Source organism: Phyllobates terribilis, unplaced genomic scaffold (genome assembly GCF_046119375.1).
Source record: "Phyllobates terribilis strain yellow unplaced genomic scaffold, ASM4611937v1 Scaffold_1__5_contigs__length_1240528914, whole genome shotgun sequence".
NCBI classification, from domain to species: Eukaryota; Metazoa; Chordata; class Amphibia; order Anura; family Dendrobatidae; genus Phyllobates; species Phyllobates terribilis.
In genome coordinates, this window is record NW_027362761.1 from 97552087 (window position 1) to 97574605 (window position 22519).

The window sequence follows — 22519 nt, forward strand, 5'->3', positions numbered from 1 at the left end:
GGGCTTTTCCCCAGAACAACTCTGTATACTCCAGTAGATTTCGCTTTACTGCTGTGTTCTCTATAAGACACTGGTGGCTCCTGAAGCAGAGTCTGCTGGACACTGATGGCATCAAGTGGCTGTATCTGCTGGTCTAAGTTTGGTGCCCAACTCCTGTACACAAGTTCCAACAAGAGTCTATACAGAAGTAACAGGGAAAGTAGTGGCCCCTTGTGGCCAATGGTTAGTACTGTGGGCAGCAATTAAACATTCTTAATGTCTATGCAGTGGACTGCCATATACATTGTTATTGAAACAGTGCAACAGCTGTAAGTAGAATGTGAGTGTCATGCAAATGGTTAATGGTGGGTGACAGACAGCGGAATATATTCCCCATCACCTCACATTGGGCATTCCATGTCTATTGCCGATCTCACTGCAGATCTACGCAACAAAGCAAGATGGCAATGGAGAAAAATACAAAAAAAAAATGTGTGCCCACTTACAGCATTAAAGGATTTTTGTCCCTAGAAGCAGTGCAGAAAAAAACCTTCTGTACCCCTACAGAAAATTCAGGGCATATGAAAACATACATACATAGAAGTATAGAAATTCTGAGCTGTAACTCATACTCTATGGAGCCATAATGTAATTGTAATAGGAAATATGCTAAAATATTTTCACACTTTGTACTTACATTATCAAAAAAGCAGTCATAGCCTTCCGGAGAGGCCTTCTTCAGAGCTTCATCCAAGGAGCTCACTGTCTTATAGTTAAAAGCTTCATCAAAACCAATTTCTTTTAAGTATTGGATTTTGTCATCTGAACCAGCAGAGCCAACTACTTTACAACCCTAAGGAGAAAAATTGACAATTAAATGTTCCAATTATAATAGACAGTGGATAATGCACAGATAATCATTTATTAATTTTTTTTTTAAGTCTTTGCTACCATGATTTCCAGTATTAGGTTCTGTTAACACCTGGTTTTTGAATTCCACTTCTGTGTTCTATGCGAGGAGTATGCCACAAAGAAGAAGCGCTAAATTCAATAAGTGGCATGCTCTTCTTAATCATACTCCACGGAGCCCTTCATTAAGGCTGGCATGTGCAACTCCATTCTTAATGAATCGGCCCCTGTGTAATCTGATGCAATGGCCAGACAATTCAAAATCCTCTTGCAAACAGCACCTATCACCCTGCAGAAAGGCCACTCTTAACATAAGAATATAGTTTCTTTAACTAGCCCATAAAACAAACCAATAGTATATTAGACATTTCTTATTGTGCGCTTTGTGGTTGTAAGGTAAGCTATAATGAAATCCCATCAACCCTGCGATCTAATAGTGAAGCAGGATTGCTACAGAGGGTAATGCATCTCCTTGTGGAGAGTGCTATACTGGCGTAGAGAGACTTTAGCCAAGCAATGCTCACGTCCCACTAGTTAACCCCTTTAGTGACCACTAAAAAAAAAATAAACGAAGCAAAAAACGATGCTTTATTATACCGCCAAACAATAAAAATGGAATAAAACGTGATCAAAAAAGACAAATGTGAATAAAAATGCTACCACTGATAACATCATCTTGTCCCGCAAAAAACAAGCAGCCATACAGCTACATCAGCCATAAAAAAAAGAAAAAAAAGTTATAGCTCTCAGAATAAAGCGATAAAAACGTTTATAGAAATAATTTTTGTATTGTGTAAAAGCGGCAAAAAAAAAAAGATATATAAATGTGGTATCGCTGTAAACGAGGAATAAAGCTGCCTTATCAATTTTACCACACGCAGAACGGCATTAAAAAAACAATTTCTGAATTGTTGTTTGTTTATTCTGCCTCCCAAAAATCGGAGTAGAAAGTGATCAAAAAAATGTCGTTTGCCTGAAAATGGTACAAATAAAAACGTCAACTCATCCCGCAAAAAACAAGCCATCACATGACTGTCGGCCGAAATATGGAAAAATTATTGCAAAAACTAGTCTTCGTAAAAAAAAAAAAAAACACGTCTTTTAGTGTGTGACAGCTGCCAAACATAAAAACCCAATATGAATCTGGTATCACTGTAATCGCACCGACCCGAAGAATAAAGTCGTCTAATCACTTATACCGCATGAGGAATGGCGTAAAAACACCAAGGTTACTTATCGGTTGCCGGTTTTTCCTGAACCCATGACAGCACACCATGAGAGCGGGATCCGCTCCACCAAGGACAGGAAACCATATGAAATAAACGGTTGGTACCTCTCTCTCGCTTCAGTTGATTACAGAGCATTGAGAGGACCTCCAGACAAGGTTAAGACACATAACCAACACCTACAATATACAATACATAAGCACCCCAAACAAAGTGCACACCAGGGCGTGAGAAAGAGCAGGAAAACTACGGGTGCAGTCATGGGTTCAGGAAAAAACAGCTACTGGTAAGTAACCTTGGTGTTTTCCCCTCACCCATGACAGCACACCTTGAGAGAATTTTGGAGAATATGAGCACCCTAGCGAGAGACCGCCTGAAGGACCCTCCTCCCAAAAGGTGAGGTCAGAGGAGGATAGATCCAACCTTTACTAATTATAGAAGGTGGATGGTGCAGACCAAGTAGCAGCTTTACATATCTGGTCAATTGAGACGTCTGCTCTCTCCACCCAGGAGGTCGCTACAGCTCTGGTGGAATGAGCTTTAATACAGTCCGGTGACGGAACTCCTGTAGATATGTAAGCTAGACAAATGGCCTCCTTAAGCCACCTAGAAATAGTCCCCTTTGACACCCTGTGACCTTTCCTACTCCCCTGAAAGGCCAGAAACAAGGAGTGGTCCTTCCTCCACTGACTAGTCATGTCTATGTCCTGTAGCAAGGCTCTTCTAACATCCAGATTGTGGAATCTAACCTCCTCGGAGTTTTTTGGATTGCTGCAGAATGAGGGAAGCACAGTCTCTTGATTACAGTGGAATCTGGACACTACCTTAGGAAGGTATGCTGGATCTGGATGTAGGATGATCCGGTCATCATGAATTTGGGTGAACGGAGGATCAACGGAAAGGGCCTGCAGGTAACCCACCCTATGGGCTGATGTTAGGGACACTAGGAGAATGGTTTTAAGGGTGAGAATCTTTGGAGAGATAACCTGCAGGGGTTCAAATGGGTCGCCAGAGAGTGCGTTTAAGATGAAATTCAGGTCCCAGGGAGAAACTCAGAGTCCAAACTGGTCTAGATCTGGAACAGGATTTAAATGAATCTAGAGACCCACCTGTTCCCCACCATGTTGCAATTATACAGCGCCCCTAGAGAAGACACCTAAACTTCAAATGTTCCTGTAGCCAACCCCAGGTCACGCCCATTCTGCAAAAACTACAGGACATCTTTAATTGGAGCTTTATCTGATAATGGAGTATTTAAAATCCAGGAATTTTCCCCAGATTCTGCTATAAATTTTAGTTGTTATGGGCTTTCTACTACCCAATAGGGTGGAAACTAGGGGATCCGAGACCGATATTAGACGAAGCAGGGAGAACCAGGGTCTTTTTGGCCAAAAAGGGGCTATTAGAATTATCCTTACCACCTCCTCCCAAATTTTCCTCACAACTGCCGGAATCATTACGATCGGTGGAAAAGCATAGGCCTTCCTGAACTTCCAAAGGACCTGGAGAGAGTCTACAGCATAGAGATTCTCTGTCGGGTCTAGTGAACAGAACCTATTCACCTTCCTTTTGCCCTGGTGGCGAACAAATCTAGGTCCGGTGACCCACATAGTCTTCCAGCAGATTATCCAACTATCAGGTTTAGGGCCCACTCTCCTTGTCTTAAAGTGTGACGACAGAAAATCTGCCTTGTAATTCTCTACCGCCCTGATGTAAAGAACACTGAGGCATGAGAGATGCTGTTCCGCTAGTTGCAGGATTCTGTTTGCCACTACCATCAGGGAGCGTGATCTTGTTCCTCCCTGGTGATTTATGTAAGCCACTGTTGTCGGACTGTCGGACCTGACCTGGACCTGGTGACCCTGAATGTGGGGAAGGAATGGATTTCTCCACTGCCCACAGTTCTTTTAGGTTCGATGATGCCCCTATTTCGCGACATGCTCAGTGCCCCTGAACTGAGAGATCTGCCAGATGACCCCCCCCAGCCGGAGCCACTCGCATCTGTTGTAATTATATGGTCGACTGGTCTGGACCACTGCAAGCCTGAGGTCATATTTTCCCAGTTTGTCCACCATGAGAGGGAGTCCATCGTCTCTAAGGAAAGAGATAGTCTTTTCCCTAAATGTCCGTTGAAGGATCTCTGTGCTGACAGGACCTCCCACTGAATTTAGGGTCAAGCCCAGAAAGATTTGAGTCCTTGAGAGGGTTAGTTTTGATTTTTGAGCATTTATCAACCATCCCAGCTGATGAACAGTGGTCTTCTGATCTCCCTATTACCAAAAAGTCGTCTAAGTAGGGAACGATCACTATGTTTTTGATTCGGAGAAAAGCTGTCACCTCCGCTATCACCTTTGTAAACACTCTCGGAGCTATCGAGAGACCAAAAGGTAGGGCAGTAAATTGGAAAAGTCTCAGTTCCCCCTGAATGAATAGGGCTTCCCTTCGGTACTTCTGGTAGTCTGGATGGATTGGGATGTGATAATAGGCATCCTTTAGGTTGATAACTGCCATGAAACAATTGTGGTGCAGGAGTTTTACTACCGAGTTCACGGATTCCATTTTGAAAGTCTGGTTCTCCATCAGCTGATTTAGACTCTTGAGGTTGATAATGGTCCATTTGTTTTGTTTTTTTTAATCGCAAATAGGGGGGAATAAAATCCCCTTTCCCTTTGTGAATCCGGAACTTCGTGAAAGACCTGTTTCTTTACTAAATCTAGTATCTCCGACTCTAGGGCTATCTGCTCCTCCCTGGACTTTCTCCTAGGGGTGATCATGAAAGTTCGGTGAGAGATCTGACTGAAGCGTATCTTCAGGCCACTCTTCAAATCCCTGGGTGTTGAGTATTGTGATCTAATGGCCTCCCAAGCTAGGATAAAATGGGATAGCCTTCCACCGACCTCTAGCCTGGCGTCAATGGGAAGATTTTTTAGTACTGGAAGATGGTCCTCCAAACATAACCAGACTCTTTTTAGATCTGGACGCCCATCTTTTTCTTTCTCCGGGAGGGTGACCCCAGTTAAATCTCTTCCTCCGAAAGTAAGTTCTTTGTGTCCCCCGTGAACCCTCGGAAACCTCTCTTCTTGTCGCCAGCCTTCTCCAAAAGCTCATCCAGTTTTTGGCCGAATAAGAGTTTGCCGTCACAAGGGAGGGAACATAACTTATATTTTGACTGCAGGTCTCCTGGGCAAACCTTGAGCCACAGGGCTCGTCTGGCAGCATTAGATAAGTTTGCAGATCTGGCAGAGAGTTTAAACAGAATCCGCTGAGGAGTCAGCAAGGAAAGCCGACGCTGCCTGCATTAGAGGTAGATTGGAGAGGATTTTATCTTTAGGGATCTTTTTATCCTTGAGCTGGTCGTCTAATTGTTGAAGCCACACCATGAGTGACCTAGCAACGCAAGTGCCTGCTACCGCTGGCTTCAGGCCCCCTGCCTTTGCTTCCCAGGTGTGACGTAGGAAGGAGTCTGCCTTTTTATCTAGAGCATCCTTTAGAATGCCCGAATCCTCCAGGGGTAGAGATGATTTTTTGGATGATCGGGCCACAGACCCATCAACTTTAGGAATTTTAAACCAAGACTCAGAGACACTATCCTCAAAGGGGTACCTCCTTTTAGAGTATGAGGGCAACGCTCCCAATTTATCTGACTTCCTCCATTCCCGGTCTATAAGGGTCTGAATTTTAGGGTTCACCGGAAAGGAACGTCTTTTTTCCTCCAGGCCCGCAAACATAATGTCTTCCAGGGATCTGGCTGCTTTCTCCTCCCTTAATCCCATGGTTGAGCTTACAGCTCTGACCAACTTGTCCGTACCCTCAATAGGGAAACAGGGCCTACCATTATCTGATGAAGAGGATGATGAAGCACTGAGACATGGATCCTCTGACTGGGAGGATGAATCATAGTCGAAGGAGATATCCTTATGGGATCTCTTCTTCCCTTTAAGTAAACCCTTCAGGGAATCTTGTACCTCTGTACGGATTATGGACCTCAGATTAGATGCAAAATCTGGAGTACTCTCTGCTATGGTTCTGTTAATACAGCTTGCACAAAGCTGTTTCTACCAATCTATGGAAAGGGGAATTTGGCGTAAGGCACAAACCCTGTGCTTCTATTTGGCGCTACTCTTCTTAGGCTCCTAACGAATGAAGCACATAATAACTTTCCATTACTATCAAGTGACAGTCACCAAGATTACTCACCCCTGAAGTCACAAAAGGGTACCGGATTTGAAGGCTGTGGTGGAACATAAGATGGCCCTGAAGCGTCCGACACCTTACTCCTCCGGCTGCTGCTACGACTGCTTGAGCGGCTGTCTGTGTGAGGCGTCAGACTGATGTTGCTGAGGTGGAGGGGTCAGCTGCTGCTTACAGGGCGCCGCCATGTTGGATCCGGGTCCCGCGCACCCTCCCTCCCTCCTTCCCCCTCCCCCCTCCGTCACCGGGCATGCCTCTCCTAGCGTTCACCGTGCCGTGACAACAGGCGCATCCCACCCGGAAGACGTCGCTCCAAGCATGCGGCCAGCAAGGAGCTTGCAGCAGGGGGAGGGCGGCCGAAGCCCTCCTCACTGCCTGTGCATGCTCAGACACAGCTCTAGGGAACTGTGGATGGCACTTCTGGAGCCTGGAACCCAGTGCACAGGCTGGCGCCCGCTCTTCCACGCCGGAACAGACCCGGGTACAGCATTATTTTCTTCCACAGATGGTTTCCTGTCCTTGATGGGAACCTAACTGAAGCGAGGGAGACGTACTGCCCTTTTATTTCAGACGGTTTCCTGTCCTTGGTGGGGCGGATCCCTCTCTTAAGGTGTGCTGCCATGGGTGAGGGGAAAAATAAACACTATGGTTAGGGTTGTGCTAGGGTTGGGATTTTTTCAAAAGTGAAGAAAAAAAAAAAAAAAAAAAACCACACACGACGATATGGCGACTAGTGTTGAGCGCAAGTGCTCACTACTTGAGTTTGCATCGGGTATGCACAGAGTATCGCGGGTGCTTGATTGACATGCTAGAGTCTCCGCCCCATATGTTTTGCGGCTATTATACAGCCAAAAAACCTTTCGGGATTGCCTGCCATGCACGAGCGATACCCGCATGTTTTTTTTTTGGGTGTCTAATAACCATGAAACATGCGGGGCGGGGACTCAAGCATGTCACTTGAGCACCCGCAATACATGGTGCATACCCGAGTATCCGATGCAAGTTCAAGTAGTGAGCATTTGCGCTCAAGACTAATGACAAATTATTCAATATGATGACCTAATGTTATCAAATTCTGTGTCGTACCTCTGGGTTTCAAATATTCACTATACCCCTTGATAAAATTCTTGAGGGTGTCTAGTTTCCAATATAGGGTCACTTGTGTGGGGGGGCAGAGGGGAGGGGTTTCCACTATTTAGGCGCATCAGGGGCTCTCCAAACGCAACATGGCGTTCAAAAAGTCACAATGCTCCTTCCCTTCTGAACCCTGCCGTGAACCCAAACAGTGTATTTTCCCCACATATGGGGTATCTACGCACTCAGGAGAAATTAAACAGTTTTTGGGATCCATTTTCTCCTCTTACCCTTGTGAAAATAAAATGTGTGGCTAAAAGAGTATTTTTGTGGGAAAATTTTTTTTTTTATTTTCATGACCAAGTTACAGTGGTGGCCAAAAGTATTGGCACCCCTGCAATTCTGTCAGATAATACTCAGTTTCTTCCTGAAAATGATTGCAATCACAAATTCTTTGGTATTATTATCTTCATTTAATTTGTCTTTAATGAAAAAACACAAAAAGAATTGTCCTAAAGCCAAATTGGATATAATTCCACACCAAACCTAAAAAAGGGGGTGGACAAAAGTATTGGCACTGTTTGAAAAATCATGTGATGCTTCTCTAATTCGTGTAATTAACAGCACCTGTAACTTACCTGTGGCACCTAACAGGTGTTGGCAATGACTAAATCACACTTGCAGCCAGTTAACATGGATTAAAGTTGACTCAACCTCTGTCCTGTGTCCTTGTGTGTACCACATTGTGCATGGAGAAAAGAAAGAAGACCAAAGAACTGTCTGAGGACTTGAGAAACCAAATTGTGAGCAAGCATGAGCAATCTCAAGGCTACAAGTCCATCTCCAAAGACCTGAATGTTCCTGTGTCTTCCGTGCGCAGTGTCATCAAGAAGTTTAAAGCCCATGGCACTGTGGCTAACCTCCCTAGATGTGGACGGAAAAGAAAAATTGACGAGAGATTTCAACGCGAGATTGTGCGGATGGTGGATAAAGAACCTCGACTAACATCCAAACAAGTTCAAGCTGCCCTGCAGTCCGAGGGTACAACAGTGTCAACCCGTACTATCCGTCAGCGTCTGAATGAAAAGGGACTGTATGGTAGGATACCCTTGAAGACCCCACTTCTTACCCTGAGACATAAAAAAGCCAGGCTGGAGTTTGCCAAAACTTACCTGAGAAAGCCTAAAACGTTTTGGAAGAATGTTCTCTGGTCAGATGAGACAAAAGTAGAGCTTTTTGGGAAAAAGCATCAACAGAGTGTACAGGAAAAAAAAAGAGGCATTCAAAGAAAAGAACACGGTCCCTACAGTCAAACATGGCGGAGGTTTCCTGATGTTTTGGGGTTGCTTTGCTGCCTCTGGCACTGGACTGCTTGACCGTGTGCATGGCATTATGAAGTCTGAAGACTACCAACAAATTTTGCAGCATAATGTAGGGCCCAGTGTGAGAAAGCTGGGTCTTCCTCAGATGTCATGGGTCTTCCAACAGGACAATGACCCAAAACACACTTCCAAAAGCACTATAAAATGGTTTGAGAGAAAGCACTGGAGACTTCTAAGGTGGCCAGCAATGAGTCCAGACCTGAATCCCATAGAACACCTGTGGAGAGATCTCAAAATGGCAGTTTGGAGAAGGCACCCTTCAAATATCAGGGACCTGGAGCAGTTTGCCAAAGAAGAATGGTCTACAATTCCAGCAGAGCATTGTAAGAAACTCATTGATGGTTACCGGAAGCGGTTGTTCGCAGTTATTTTGGCTAAAGGTTGTGCAACCAAGTATTAGGCTGAGGGTGCCAATACTTTTGTCTGGCCCATTTTTGGAGTTTTGTGTGAAATGATCAATGATTTGATTTTTGCTTCATTCTCTTTTGTGTTTTTTCCTTGCAAACAAATTAAATGAAGATAATAAGACCAAAGAATTTGTGATTGCAATCATTTTCAGGAAGAAACTGAGTATTATCTGACAGAATTGCAGGGGTGCCAATACTTTTGGCCACCACTGTATAAACTTCTGTGAAGCACCTGGGGGTTTAAGGTGCTCACCATACATCTAGAAAAGTTCCCTGATGGTGTCACTTGTGGGGGGTTTCCACTGTTTAGGCACATCAGGGGCTCTCCAAATGCGACATGGCGTCCGCTAATTATTCCAGCAAATTTTACATTTCAAAAAAAGTCAAATGGCGCTCCTTCCCTTCTGAACCCTGCAGTGTGCCCAAACAGTGGTTTTCCCCCACATATGGGGTATCGGCGTGCTCAGGAGAAATTACAAAACAAATTTTGGAGTCCATTTTTTCCTGTTACCCTTGCGAAAATAAAAAAGTCTAAAGTACCATTTTTTGTGAAAAAAGTTAAAATGTTCATTTTTTTCTTCCAGATTCCAAAAATTCCTGCGAAGAACCTGAAGGGTTAATAAACTTCTTGAATGTGGTTTTGAGCACCTTGAGGGGTGCAGTTTTTAGAATGGTGTCTCTTTTTGGTATTTTCTGTCATATAGATCCCTCAAAAAGGGACTTCAAATGTGATGTGGTCCCTAAAAAAAAAAAAAAAAAAAATGTTTTGTAAATTTTTTTAGTGGAAGAATTAGAAATCGCTGGTCAGCTTTTAACCCTTATATTCCAACATTGTGCTGGTGTAGACATGTGGGAAATGTTATTTTATTAACAATTGTGTGACATGACTGATTTAAGGGCATGAAAAAATATAATTTTGAAAATTGCGAAATTTTCTAATTTTTTTTGTCAAATTTCCGATTTTTTTCACAAATAAACGCAAGTCATATAGAAGAAATTTTACCACTATCATGAAGTACAATATGTCACGAAAAAACAGTCTCAGAATCAGGGGGATCCGTTGAAGCGTTCCAGAGTCATAAAGTGACAGTGGTCAGAATTGTAAAAACTTGGCCTGGTCATTAACGTGCAAACCACCTTCAGGGGTAAAGGGGGTTAAGAAACCTTGGCACTGGAAAAAAGTTTTCCTAGACCTGTGTTATATGTAGCAATAAAAAGGAAAACTTAGAAACAAGAGCCAGCTAAAAATTTTCAATGATATCATTGTTAGATTTGAATTCAAAATAAGTAAGAAACAGTTCATTTCATAACTGAACCTGACAACTTTGGAAAATATGTAGAACAGTGTTACATAAACTGAAATGCAATAATATGGCATCGCGTGGTAATGGCTTCGCTGTGCTGCCAGAAATTGTGGCTTTCATCTTAAGTGATGGCATTTGGCCACCAAGGTCATATATTGTATATTATCAGAAAACACCGGTTTACACTGTTATTATATCTCCAAAGTCCACCACAAACTCGATGGCTGTCGGACGGCTCTCCCAGACATAGGAGTGCTCGTGTGTTTTTTGTTGTTTGTTTTATATGAGCGAGCAGCTGTCAGATGTGCGGCAGTGGCTCATCTCAGAGAAAAGAGGCTCAACAGTGCAACATTTCCCCACCAATAATTTGACAATGGCCCTCCTACACATTAGACAGCTGAACCTGTCCATAAATGCAGGTTCAGCAGACACTAGTCTAATGTGTATGGAGGGGACCAACAATTAAGGATTGTTTACAGGTGCCAACCTGTGGCCAGTAAATGCTTGATCCCGATAACTGCATTATGAAATAAACATTAAAAAGAATCTATCGCTAGATCAGAGGTGAGCAGTTTTTTTGCACTTATTTTATTTCCGCAGCTTCCTAGAGTATTGTTTTTATTCAAAAATCCACTAGTCGGTGCCAGATATATGGGCCTTTTACTTTAATTCGAATATTTATTGACTTTATTAAAGCGTGTTGCTCAAAGAGTAATAATGCAGGATACACACACCTTTGCCTTGTGACTGTCTTAGGTTTGTCTTCTGAAAGAGCAGTGCTGACTATTGTATAAATTATACAATATAGTCATATGAATTTTACCATGTGAAAAGCAAGTGGTTTGGAATAAATGATTTCCACAGAGGCAACGGTAATTTAATGTAAAATAAAAAGGGGTATTTTGATCAGCTGCCACATCAGTGTGGTGACAAATGGAATAGTCGCCACACACTTAAGTGTCCATCTCCATATTCTTCTATAGTAGTTAAAACCTGACAGCATCAGAAGTTATTGGAGAGGGATACACAAATGTGCACCAACCCTTACATTCATTCTCCCACTGGATGCCATGGCCGACATCACATGGCAGTATGTGGGTCAGAAGACCCCTGTTCGAGATGTGTGGTGCTCCCATTAGAATGACCTACACCAATGGCCAAAATTGTTTTAAACCTGGAGAAATACAAATGCATTTTTGACATTAAATTACTCAGAATTGTGGTATTGCAAAAAAAAAAAGTTAGTTATATTATTGGAAACATAATTTAATGTAAAAAAAAAAAAATTGTATTCCAGACGAAGCCATTTCAGAGAAACATGCATCAGGTATGACCGTAACTACATATTGATCATTTAATAACTTTATTTATTGGTTCTCTATGGGCACTACAGTGTACACTTTGCTTGGCACATTAGCTACTGACTCATCTTGATTCTATATGTCAAATATCCTTAAACCAAAATGCTTACTCTGATTCATAGAGCACAATTGAAATGTCTGATATTTGTAGGTTCACCCACTGCTTAGTTTTGGATCTATGTTTTCTCTGCTAGCTTAACATTATGTTTGTTTTAATAAAGCATTGGATTTTTTTTTTTATTACAGAAGGTGTGACCTGCAAGTTTTTTTCCTTATACTGTAAGTGTACACCTAAGTTTTGGGTTCATATAGGATATTTACTTATTGCTGAAAGCACCGGTTTTGTTTTTACTAATTTTATGAAGTTTTATAGAACAGCAAAGAAAAAAAAAAAAAAAAGCGAAAAATTGAAGAAAAAAAATATATATATTCAAACTAACATGTCAGTAAATACTTGTGAAACATTAAGCCTTAAAGCCTTCAACCTTCCCATGAAGTGAACCAAGTTTTTCTTGGGCGAGTAGGTGGGAGTTCAGGCTTATAATGAGAAACAGATTGTATTTTTGTTCAGATTAAAAATTGTATTACATTTCTGTGTTACTTTTGACTATCAAGTTTTTTTTTTTGTTTTTTTTTTAAAAAGGGCTCCATAAATTAGCAACGGCGTTAAGATTAGGGATATTTCCATACCAGTCTAGTAGCGCAATAGGGTTATCCCAAAAACACATTTTGCTAAAGCAGAAACATGACCTGGAGCAAAATATAAAGTACATGTTCAAATATAAAAGATTATGCAGTATTGGAAAAGATCACGTGCAGATGATTCAGTTTTGACTCATTTATTTAATTTATGGGGGTTTTTTTTGTTTTTTTTTCCCAGTCTCGTTAATAATACAAGTTGTGCTCACACCTTTTGCTGTTATACATCCCAATATTTCATGGATGATTCAAGGTAGGTATAATGAAATCCGAATAAAATCTTCTCCAATTCTTTTTAATTAGGGCATAATCAGATGGCCATATAAATTGGAGCGAGGTCAGAACACAGTGCATGGACTGGCAAGCGGCTCTCCTGACCAGAGCGGCTGCTTCATGTATTTCTATGGGGCCGTTACTCTTGGGTTGGGAAAGCCACTGGCGGTCTGATCTCGCTTCGATTTATAAGGCCGTCTCTCTGCGCTTTTACATACTTTATACCATAACTATGGAATAGAGACATTCTGGTCTCATTACTAGTGTTGAGCGAATATGTTCGGCATTTCAAATTCGGGTTCGTGTTTCCGACTTGTTCGCCCATGAACATCCCAGATTTGCCACGCAGATAACATCTGCGTGGCAAATCAGGGATGTTCATGGGTGAAGCAGATTTTTTGGTGCGAACAAGCAGGAACCCCGAACACAAACCCGAATTTGAAATGCCGAACAAATTCGCTCAACACTTGTCCTTACAAATGATTCTCCTCCATTGTTCCCCTGTCCAGCCAACATGGGTTTAAGCTTACTAATCTTTTCAATCTTTGAGTGATGAAAGTTGTTTTTCTTGGCATTTTAGCATTCACATCAAATTCTTTCAGTCTGTCAAACCCTCCTTGCACTCAACTACAAAACATGTTGAGACATTCACTTTCTTTGGATTCAAGAATTAAAAGACTGAGTAACAGAAGAAAATTGCCTACCACCACCTGCGATTGTGCTCCTTTTCCAGCAGATATCGGTCTGTTTTTTTTAGTTACCGAGTTTTCTTAGAATTGTCACCAAGGGAAGAATTTCTTAGCTTTTGAAGAGTTCTACCAATTTTTCTACTCATTTCTTAAGTGTATCCTTGTCAAGGAAAGCCAGGTCACACTAACCCAAGAACATTGTGCTTTTTTCCCAGATACAATTCATATAATGGAACATAAATTGTTGCATTAAATTATACATCATGTTGGCTTTCCACAGCTATATAATAATTTTTCTGGTGTTACAATAATGATGCTGTCAATAAAACATCAAAAATGCACTTTACAAAAAAAAAGAAGAGGTGGTTTCCACAATCCTGACCACTAGCATATAGCCAAACACTTATGGCATATCCCAAGGATGTGCCGTATATCTTTAAAACCAAGATTCCTATTTAAGTGTCACAGAAAAAACAGACGTACCTACCTTTAACTTGGCAATCTGTCCCACAATTGACCCGACTGCTCCAGCAGCGCAGTTGACAAGAACTACGTCTCCTTTCTTAGGCTTGCAGATTTCCAAAAGGCCAAAATATGCAGTTAAACTGTTAAAAAAAGATGCAAAATTGTGTTGATAAGTATTCATGTAAATCAATCACTGCAGGTGATCTATATATACCACAACATATGAGATTTTGAAAACTTAATTTAGTGGGATGAGAAAAGTTATTTGAAGATAGTAAAACACAAGGCTAAACTCTATTATTTGGTTCCCATTTTGTGGGGGATTATCCCTTTTATCAAAAGGTATCCAAGCTGTTGCAATTACAAGACAGCTCAAAGCATGTCCTAGCGGCAGCAATTGGGCCGATCATGTCGGGCGAGTCAAGAGTCTCCACGTATATGGAATCAGGCAGTTTAGATTTTTAACCTTGCGTTTTAGGGGAGATAAGCTGTTGCCAGACATGTCCAGCGTTCTTTGTTGTTCCTATACACAGGAATGCTAAGGCCAACAGACATGAAACGTACTACAGTCAGGATTCTGCCCCATTTCTGGTCAAGTACGAGTCTTTCTTCCGCCATCCTGAGCAACTTGCGCAAATACTTAGATTCTCATTCATTTAGGGGTTCCACTGAAGTCAATTAAGACAATGAGCATGGTGGCTCAGTGGTTAGAACTGTTGCTTTGCAGCAGTGGGATCTTGGGTCCAAATCCCACCAAGCACAACATCTGCAAGGAATTTGTATGTTCTCCTAGTGTTTGCATGGGTTTCCTCTGGGACCAGGGAGATGTATTACAGCTGGGATGCCTCTGACGCGCCCCCTGGGCCATGTTAGGCAGCGTTGCGCATGCGGGGAATACCCGGAGCCGGATCTGATAGGGGTAGTAGTCCTCGTGGCGGTGACCCGGTCCGTGCCCAGGGTGTCAAACCAAGTGGCAGAACTTAGAATAAGATGTTATAGAGTTCGACTACGCCACCCGTTGAATGCGGTTATGAAACCGCCGCTGCAGGGCAGACCGCTGAGGCCGGTGGTACGGTTGTGCAGCGTGGATAGTATAACCCCCAACGGGAGGGGTATGGCCTCAGGGCAGCGGACGTGGATGATGGGGATAGCAGAATTGCACGCGGGCACCAGGAACCACTCAGAGACGGTGCGGTGTAGTTCAGGGTCTTTACTGGTGGCAAAGGTAGACCCTCCCAGGAGTACTGGCTAGCGATCGGGGCCTGGTCAGTCTGTGAGCAGATAGGATCTCCCCTGGCCAGGCGGAGTTGTAGGCCTCCCCAACTATTGTACTCTTCCTGGCTACCTTGCTAGAAGTGGGTAGAAGTAGCCCACGTCCCTGAGTGTACCGTGTTGTGCTCACCCGTATGGCCGGTGACTCGGGGCCTTCTGGTAGCCTCCGCTCCACGCCGGCGGTGCTGGTCCCTTGCGTGTGACCGTGCCTTCGGGTTTCTTGGCCAGAGGACCTGAAATCCCCTGCCGGTCGGTTTCTGCTGCTGGGTATGGATCAGTCCCCACAGCCTCGGACTCCGTGTCCGGTGAGATCTCTTCAGTCAGGACGAGCTCTACAGCTTCCAGTCTCTGACCCCTTTTATCACTGCTCCCACAGAGCTCCTGATCTTGCTCTCCCTGTATCTGCTCCACTCCAGACCAGACTGTGTCTCTGTCTGGGACTCCTCTTCTTCCTCCTAACCCTGCCTCAGCCCCCAGTTTTTTATAGGGGAAGTTCTTCCCCTCCCAGGACTGGGCAGGAGGTGTGGCATGCTTAGGGCACCTGACCAGGAGACCTCCCACCTGCTCTCAGACGTAATATTGCTATTACTGTGGTAACCAGACCCCTGGGGTACCACATTCCCCCCTAGTAAAATTTAGTACTCCGGGACTAAACATATTTTTGAAAACATAACAGGGTATAAACAGGAACAATACAATAAGGAAAAACACGTTAGGGTGGTCACGGCGTGTCCGCAACCGGGTGCAGTTTTTGAAGCAATAAGGGTGTCCATTTCACCAAAGAACAGGGAGCCGTAACCAGGTGGGGGTCTGTCCTACCCCGAGTCTTTAGCAGTCTTAGTCCATTCCTGGGTTACGCTCCAAACATATATACAAAGAATTCCGGTTAATCCACAAAAGACACCTATAAACTAACTGGAAAAACATAATTATTTACAAGCAACAGTAAACAGGTAAATACCAATAAAACAGTCTGAACACTTTAGATCCTCCAACGTACTGGCAACTAGCCTCTAGTGGCCCTAGTAGACCTACGGAGCTTACTGACCGGTCCTAAGCTACAGGGTGTAGGAGCTGTCAAAGGTAAGCTGGGCAGCTGTCTACGGGTTCTTTGGCTCACTAGGGGCACGGCAGGCTCACTATAAGCAGAGGGTCGATTCTCCTGGTCTGCTTGCGTGGGGTCTTCTGCCTCCTGCACCGGCTGCTCTTCCAGCTCTACCTGTTTTTCCGTAGGCACTTGGGATGCTGGCTGGAGGAAGGTGAGGACGGGTACCACAACAGCGCCATTTACTTGTGTCCAAGACCGAGGGAAGTCTCCGAGTACAGTACTGACCATTTCTTCCCTTTCCTCTGCGTGTCGAGGGTTTTCTTGATCTTCTTCAGGGTTTCGTAGCTGCTCGGGACACTTCTTCAGGTGATCTCGGGAGACAATGGCTGTGGTTTCTCCTCCATCCTTACTGATTGTGCAGATTTTTGGGTTTTCATGGCTTGATGGCAGTACGGTGTACGGGTCCTTCTCCCACTGGTCGTCCAACTTGTGAAGCCGTCTCTTCCTTTTCAAGACCTGCTCTCCAGGTACCAGGGGAACAGCGGGAGCATACTGGTTGTAAGTCTTCTCCTGTCTTTCTCTTGCTTGACAGAGACTTCGCTCAACGCTCTCCTGTACTTTCCGGTACTGCTGCTGCCTCTCTGTGTCCCAGTCTGCTTCTGGTGAAGTGTCCTCGGGTGTCAGTACTCCCATATCCAGATCAACAGGCAGCTTACCAGGTCTTGCTCTCATTAGGTAAGCCGGGGTACAGTTGGTAGAACCTACAGGGATGTGGTTGTATAGGTCCACCAGATCAGGCAGTTTCTCAGGCCACAGACTATGTTCTTCCAGGGGCAACATTTTCAGAAGGTCTATCACCACCTGGTTCATCTTCTCGCAGAGTCCATTGGTTTGCGGATGATAGGGTGTTGTTCTTATCTTCCGGCAGCCATACAGAGTGCAGAACTCCTGGAAGACTTCCGCTTCAAAGGCAGGTCCCTGGTCCGTCAGCACCTGCTCTGGGTATCCGTGTGGACGGCAGAAGTGCTGCTGAAAGGCTCTAGCTGCTGTTTGAGCCGTTAAGTCCTTGACGGGGACTACAACCAAGAACCGGGAGTAGTGATCCACGATGGTTAACGCATAGACGTAGCCACTTCTGCTGGGGGTCAGTTTTACATGATCCAAAGCTACCAGTTCCAACGGCTGCCTGGTGACGATGGACTGCAGGGGAGTCTTCTGACTGGCACGGTCCTTCCTTCTTAGGTTGCATGGGCCACAGTCTCTGCACCACCTCTCGATGGTTCCTCTCATGCCTACCCAGTGGAACCGCCCGCGCAGCAGGAACTCCAGCTTCTTCCATCCGAAGTGCCCAGCTCCGTCGTGGTATGCCTCCAGTACCATAGCCGCGTCTCTTCTTGGCACCACTACTTGCCAGATCAGTTCATGCGTCCGGGAGTTAACCATTCTACGGCACAACTTCCCCTTGTAAAGGAACAGTCGACTCTTCTCAGCCCACAGTTGCTTGGTTTCCTCCGGAGCGTCTGGGTCAAGGCGAGCATCTGACTGAGTCAGCATCTCCTTCACCAGTCGGACGGCGGGGTCACTGTCTTGCGTTTCCGCCCAGTTGTAATGAGGTAAGGGGTTGAACGTAGCGGATTGCTTACCCCTTACACGGTGGGAATACTGGGTAGTCCCATGACGGTGGAACGCGGGGAGTTCAACTTCTTCCAGTTCCTCTGGATCTTCCCCTACGTCCGGTAGGTTCGGCATTCTGGACAAGGCATCCGCGTTGGTATTGGAGCGTCCTGCCCGGTATTTGATTGTGAACTCATAGTTGGACAGGCGGGCCATCCATCTCTGCTCCAGGGCACCGAGTCTTGCAGTGTCCAGATGTGTCAACGGGTTGTTATCCGTGTACACGGTGAACCGGGAAGAGGCGAGGTAGTGCCTAAAGCGTTCGGTGACTGCCCACACCACTGCCAGGAACTCTAGCTTGAATGAGCTGTAATTCTCAGGGTTTCTTTCGGTGGGTCGCAGTTTTCGGCTGGCGTAAGCAATTACCCGTTCTCTTCCCTGCTGGATCTGGGACAGTACGGCTCCTAGCCCGATGTTACTTGCGTCGGTGTAGAGGATAAAGGGCTGGCTGTAATCAGGGTATGCCAGGATTTCATCCCCCGTGAGGGCCATTTTCAGCTGGCGGAAGGACTCTTCTTCCAGCTTCTCCCATCTGAAGGGCGGCTTCTGGTTCTTGGCCTTCCTGGACTGGCCTATCAGGAGGTCCTGCATAGGAGCTGCCTTTTTGGTGAAACCGGGAATGAATCTTCGGTAGTAGCCTACCAACCCGAGGAACTGCCGTACTTCCCTTACGCTGGAGGGTCTTGGCCATTCCTTAATCGCGGTGATCTTATCAGGGTCGGGAGCCACTCCGTCAGCACTCACCACGTGTCCCAGGTACTGCACTTTTGGTTTTAGCAGGTGACACTTCGACGGTTTCACCTTCAGACCGTAGTTTGCCAGGGCTTCAAACACTTCCGCCAGGTGTTTCAGGTGGTCCTCGTAGGTTTTGGAATAAACTATAACATCGTCCAGGTACAGCAGGACCGTCTCAAAGTTCCGGTGTCCCAGACAGCATTCCATCAATCGTTGGAAGGTTCCTGGTGCGTTGCAGAGTCCGAATGGCATGCAGGTAAACTTGCTAAGTCCCATCGGGGTGGTGAATGCGGTCTTCTCCCGGTCCGCCTCTGCTACAGGAACCTGCCAGTACCCGCTAGTGAGATCCAAAGTGGAGAAGAAGTTAGCAGATTTTAAAACAGCCAAAGACTCCTCTATCCTTGGTAAGGGGTACGCATCTTTGTGTGTGATACGGTTGATTTTCCGGTAGTCTACACACATTCTCATGGTGTTGTCTTTTTTTTTAACCAAGACTAGTGGAGCTGCCCATGGGCTACAGCTATCCCTGATTACCCCAGCCTCCTTCATGTCTCTAAGCATCCCCTTGGCGTGTTGGTAGTGTGTAGGGGGTACGGGTCGGTATCTCTCCTTTATGGGAGGATGGTCTCCCGTGGGGATGTGGTGTTCTACCCCCTTTACTCGCCCGAAGTCTAACGGGTGTTTACTAAACACTCTCTCGTACTCTTGAACCACCCGATAGACTCCCTGTTTCTGGTGTGAGGGAGTGGAGTCAGTACCCAAATGTAGTTGCTGACACCAGTCCTCCATTTGTTGCTTAGAGCCGTTACCTTCCTCTGGTTGAGATGGAGGCAAGGGTTCCACGGCCTGTACAGAATTCTGGTTTATGGTGAACAATTTGGCTAGCGTGGCATACCGGGGCAGGTGTACTTCTCTCTCCCCGATATTTATGATGCGAACGGGCACCCTCCCATGGCGTACATCGACCACACCCCGTGCTGTCAAAATGGTGGGCCTACTGTCTGAGTAGACTGGTTCCACCATTGCCTGGTAATCTCTACCTCTCAGACCAATAGCTGCCCGGCACCAAATCATCATTTCACTTTTCGGGGGCATGGCAATAGGGAAAGGGTCACACATTCTCACGCTACCAATCTCACCACCGGAGAGTTCTACCTGTTGCCGTCGCATCAGTGCCCGGATCTCTTTTTGGAGCACTCGCTGCTGACCGGAGCTGGCGTTCTTGGCAACCTGCTGTAAAATGAGAATCACCTCTGCAAGACAATTTTCAATCACATTAGTTCCTAGAGTTATCTTTGGGTGACTCTCGCGCTTGTCAATGTCCACAATGATCAGTCCCTGTGCTGCCAGTTCGACTTTACCGATTTTAATGGTCACCTCTTTAAATCCGATCTGTGGCACGGGCTGACCATTGCTGGCGATGATACTCAAGTCGTCGTCAGGGTAGCGAGTTATATCCGAGTCATTCCAGTACTGCTTGAAGAGCACGTACGGGATGGTGGTGACCTGTGACCCGGTGTCCAGTAGGGCACTCATAGGAATGCCATCCAGTACCACAGGCAAGACTGGACGTCCTCCCACATATTTGTCACGCCAGTTCGATGGGCCTGGTGATCTTATTCCTAGGGGTTGGCCCTCTACCCCAGGTTGTGCCAGTTTAAAGGACAGTACCTTGCCATATGTCCGGGTTGATTGCAGCGGCGGAAGATGGGTTGTCCGTCCTCGTTGTATCGGTCGCTGGGTCTTCCTCTGGCCGGTGGGGTCCTCCTTGGTCGTCGCCACGGGATATCCTCCGGTCCGGATGCCAGCTGAATCTTCCCTGGAGTAGAAACCTGTAAAGACTGCACAGTTCGGGTTAGCGCAGCAACGCTTTTAGTTAGCTCTTGGACCTGATGGTGCAGGTCTGTATCTGGGTCATTGTTTAAAGCCTGCGCATCAGCTTCCACAGGCCCTGCCGACAAGGGCGCCGTCTCCTGGTGGTAAGTGGTAGTAGGGCGTCTGTGGGTCACAGAGCCACCTGGTGCCGGTTCTCGGAGCACCCGGATAGCTCTGTCCTTGAACTGTGCAAAGTCCAGATGAGGGTCCTGTAAGGCCATTGCCCGCAACTGGGTTCGGTGGGCATTGCAATGTAGACCCTCTATAAATTGTTCAGTCAACAACTTGTCTTCGTTTCCCAGGCCGTCAGGGTCGGCCTGCTTAATGGCTCTCAGGGCCTCTTGTACGTTTAGTGCATAGTCCCTTATATTCTCATGTGCTCGCTGCTTGCACCCGTAGAATCTAAGCTTGATCTCGGCTGAGGTACGGGTATCAAAGGTGTCCTTCAGCCGGGCTAGTATCTCTGCGACAGTCCTCTTCCTCCCAAGTGGCCAGGACTTTACCTCCCTTTGGGCTGCCCCTGTTAATTGAGCCACCAGGATGCTCACTTTTTGCTCTTCTGTGAGGGGGTACACCTGGAAGAGGCTATCCAGCTTTTCTCTGAAGTCAGTTAGGGTATGTGACTCCCCTGAGTACTGGGGTAGCCAGGCTGCTCCCGGGATATAGGGCATAGTGAAAGGCATGACCGCAGCAGCGGTGGCGCTGGCGGTGGCTGTGGCAGTGAAGCTCTCCTCTGTATCCGACATCCTCCTGCCCCCTAGTGGACCGTGGCCTACCTTGCGATGATCCTCTTCCGTAGGCCGCGGCTCTGCAGTGGATCGTCAGGGTTGAGGACCTTCCGTCGCGCTCCTGTGACGTCGGCGTCTGCTGGGCTCCTTCCAGGACCTTACGCAACGTCCGGACGTGAGGCGGAGCTTCAGTTCTCGCGCGCTTTCGGAGTCCACGCCCCTCTTCTTCCCGCGCGGCGTCCTCAAGATGGCGTCCAATGGCGGGAAAACTCCACGGATGGCGGGAACAAGGCAGAAGATGGCGTCGGATGGCGGGAAAACTCCACGGATGGCGGGAAGAAGGCAGAAGATGGCGTCGGATGGCGGGAATCTTCACGACAGGTAAGTTTAACAGTCTTTTTCAGGCACGCAGTACCCGGTGGTTGCGGGCACGAAATCCTGCCGACTATGCCAAAGTTGACGCGCCCCCTGGGCCATGTTAGGCAGCGTTGCGCATGCGGGGAATACCCGGAGCCGGATCTGATAGGGGTAGTAGTCCTCGTGGCGGTGACCCGGTCCGTGCCCAGGGTGTCAAACCAAGTGGCAGAACTTAGAATAAGATGTTATAGAGTTCGACTACGCCACCCGTTGAATGCGGTTATGAAACCGCCGCTGCAGGGCAGACCGCTGAGGCCGGTGGTACGGTTGTGCAGCGTGGATAGTATAACCCCCAACGGGAGGGGTATGGCCTCAGGGCAGCGGACGTGGATGATGGGGATAGCAGAATTGCACGCGGGCACCAGGAACCACTCAGAGACGGTGCGGTGTAGTTCAGGGTCTTTACTGGTGGCAAAGGTAGACCCTCCCGGGAGTACTGGCTAGCGATCGGGGCCTGGTCAGTCTGTGAGCAGATAGGATCTCCCCTGGCCAGGCGGAGTTGTAGGCCTCCCCAACTATTGTACTCTTCCTGGCTACCTTGCTAGAAGCGGGTAGAAGTAGCCCACGTCCCTGAGTGTACCATGTGGTGCTCACCCGTATGGCCGGTGACTCGGGGCCTTCTGGTAGCCTCCGCTCCACGCCGGCGGTGCTGGTCCCTTGCGTGTGACCGTGCCTTCGGGTTTCTTGGCCAGAGGACCTGAAATCCCCTGCCGGTCGGTTTCTGCTGCTGGGTATGGATCAGTCCCCACAGCCTCGGACTCCGTGTCCGGTGAGATCTCTTCAGTCAGGACGAGCTCTACAGCTTCCAGTC

General features: G+C 46.4%; 1 protein-coding gene across 1 annotated transcript in view; it reads right to left on the bottom strand.

Moving 5' to 3' along the window:
* Positions 1-22519, bottom strand: part of LOC141211698 (prostaglandin reductase 1-like) — a 112450-nt gene that overhangs the window by 14231 nt on the left and 75700 nt on the right. The window contains exons 6-7 of the mRNA XM_073664848.1: positions 13982-14099; positions 677-832 (exon numbers count right to left, since the gene is read on the bottom strand). Coding sequence (XP_073520949.1) covers positions 677-832; positions 13982-14099 — 274 coding nt within the window. The remainder of the gene's footprint in view (positions 1-676; positions 833-13981; positions 14100-22519) is intronic.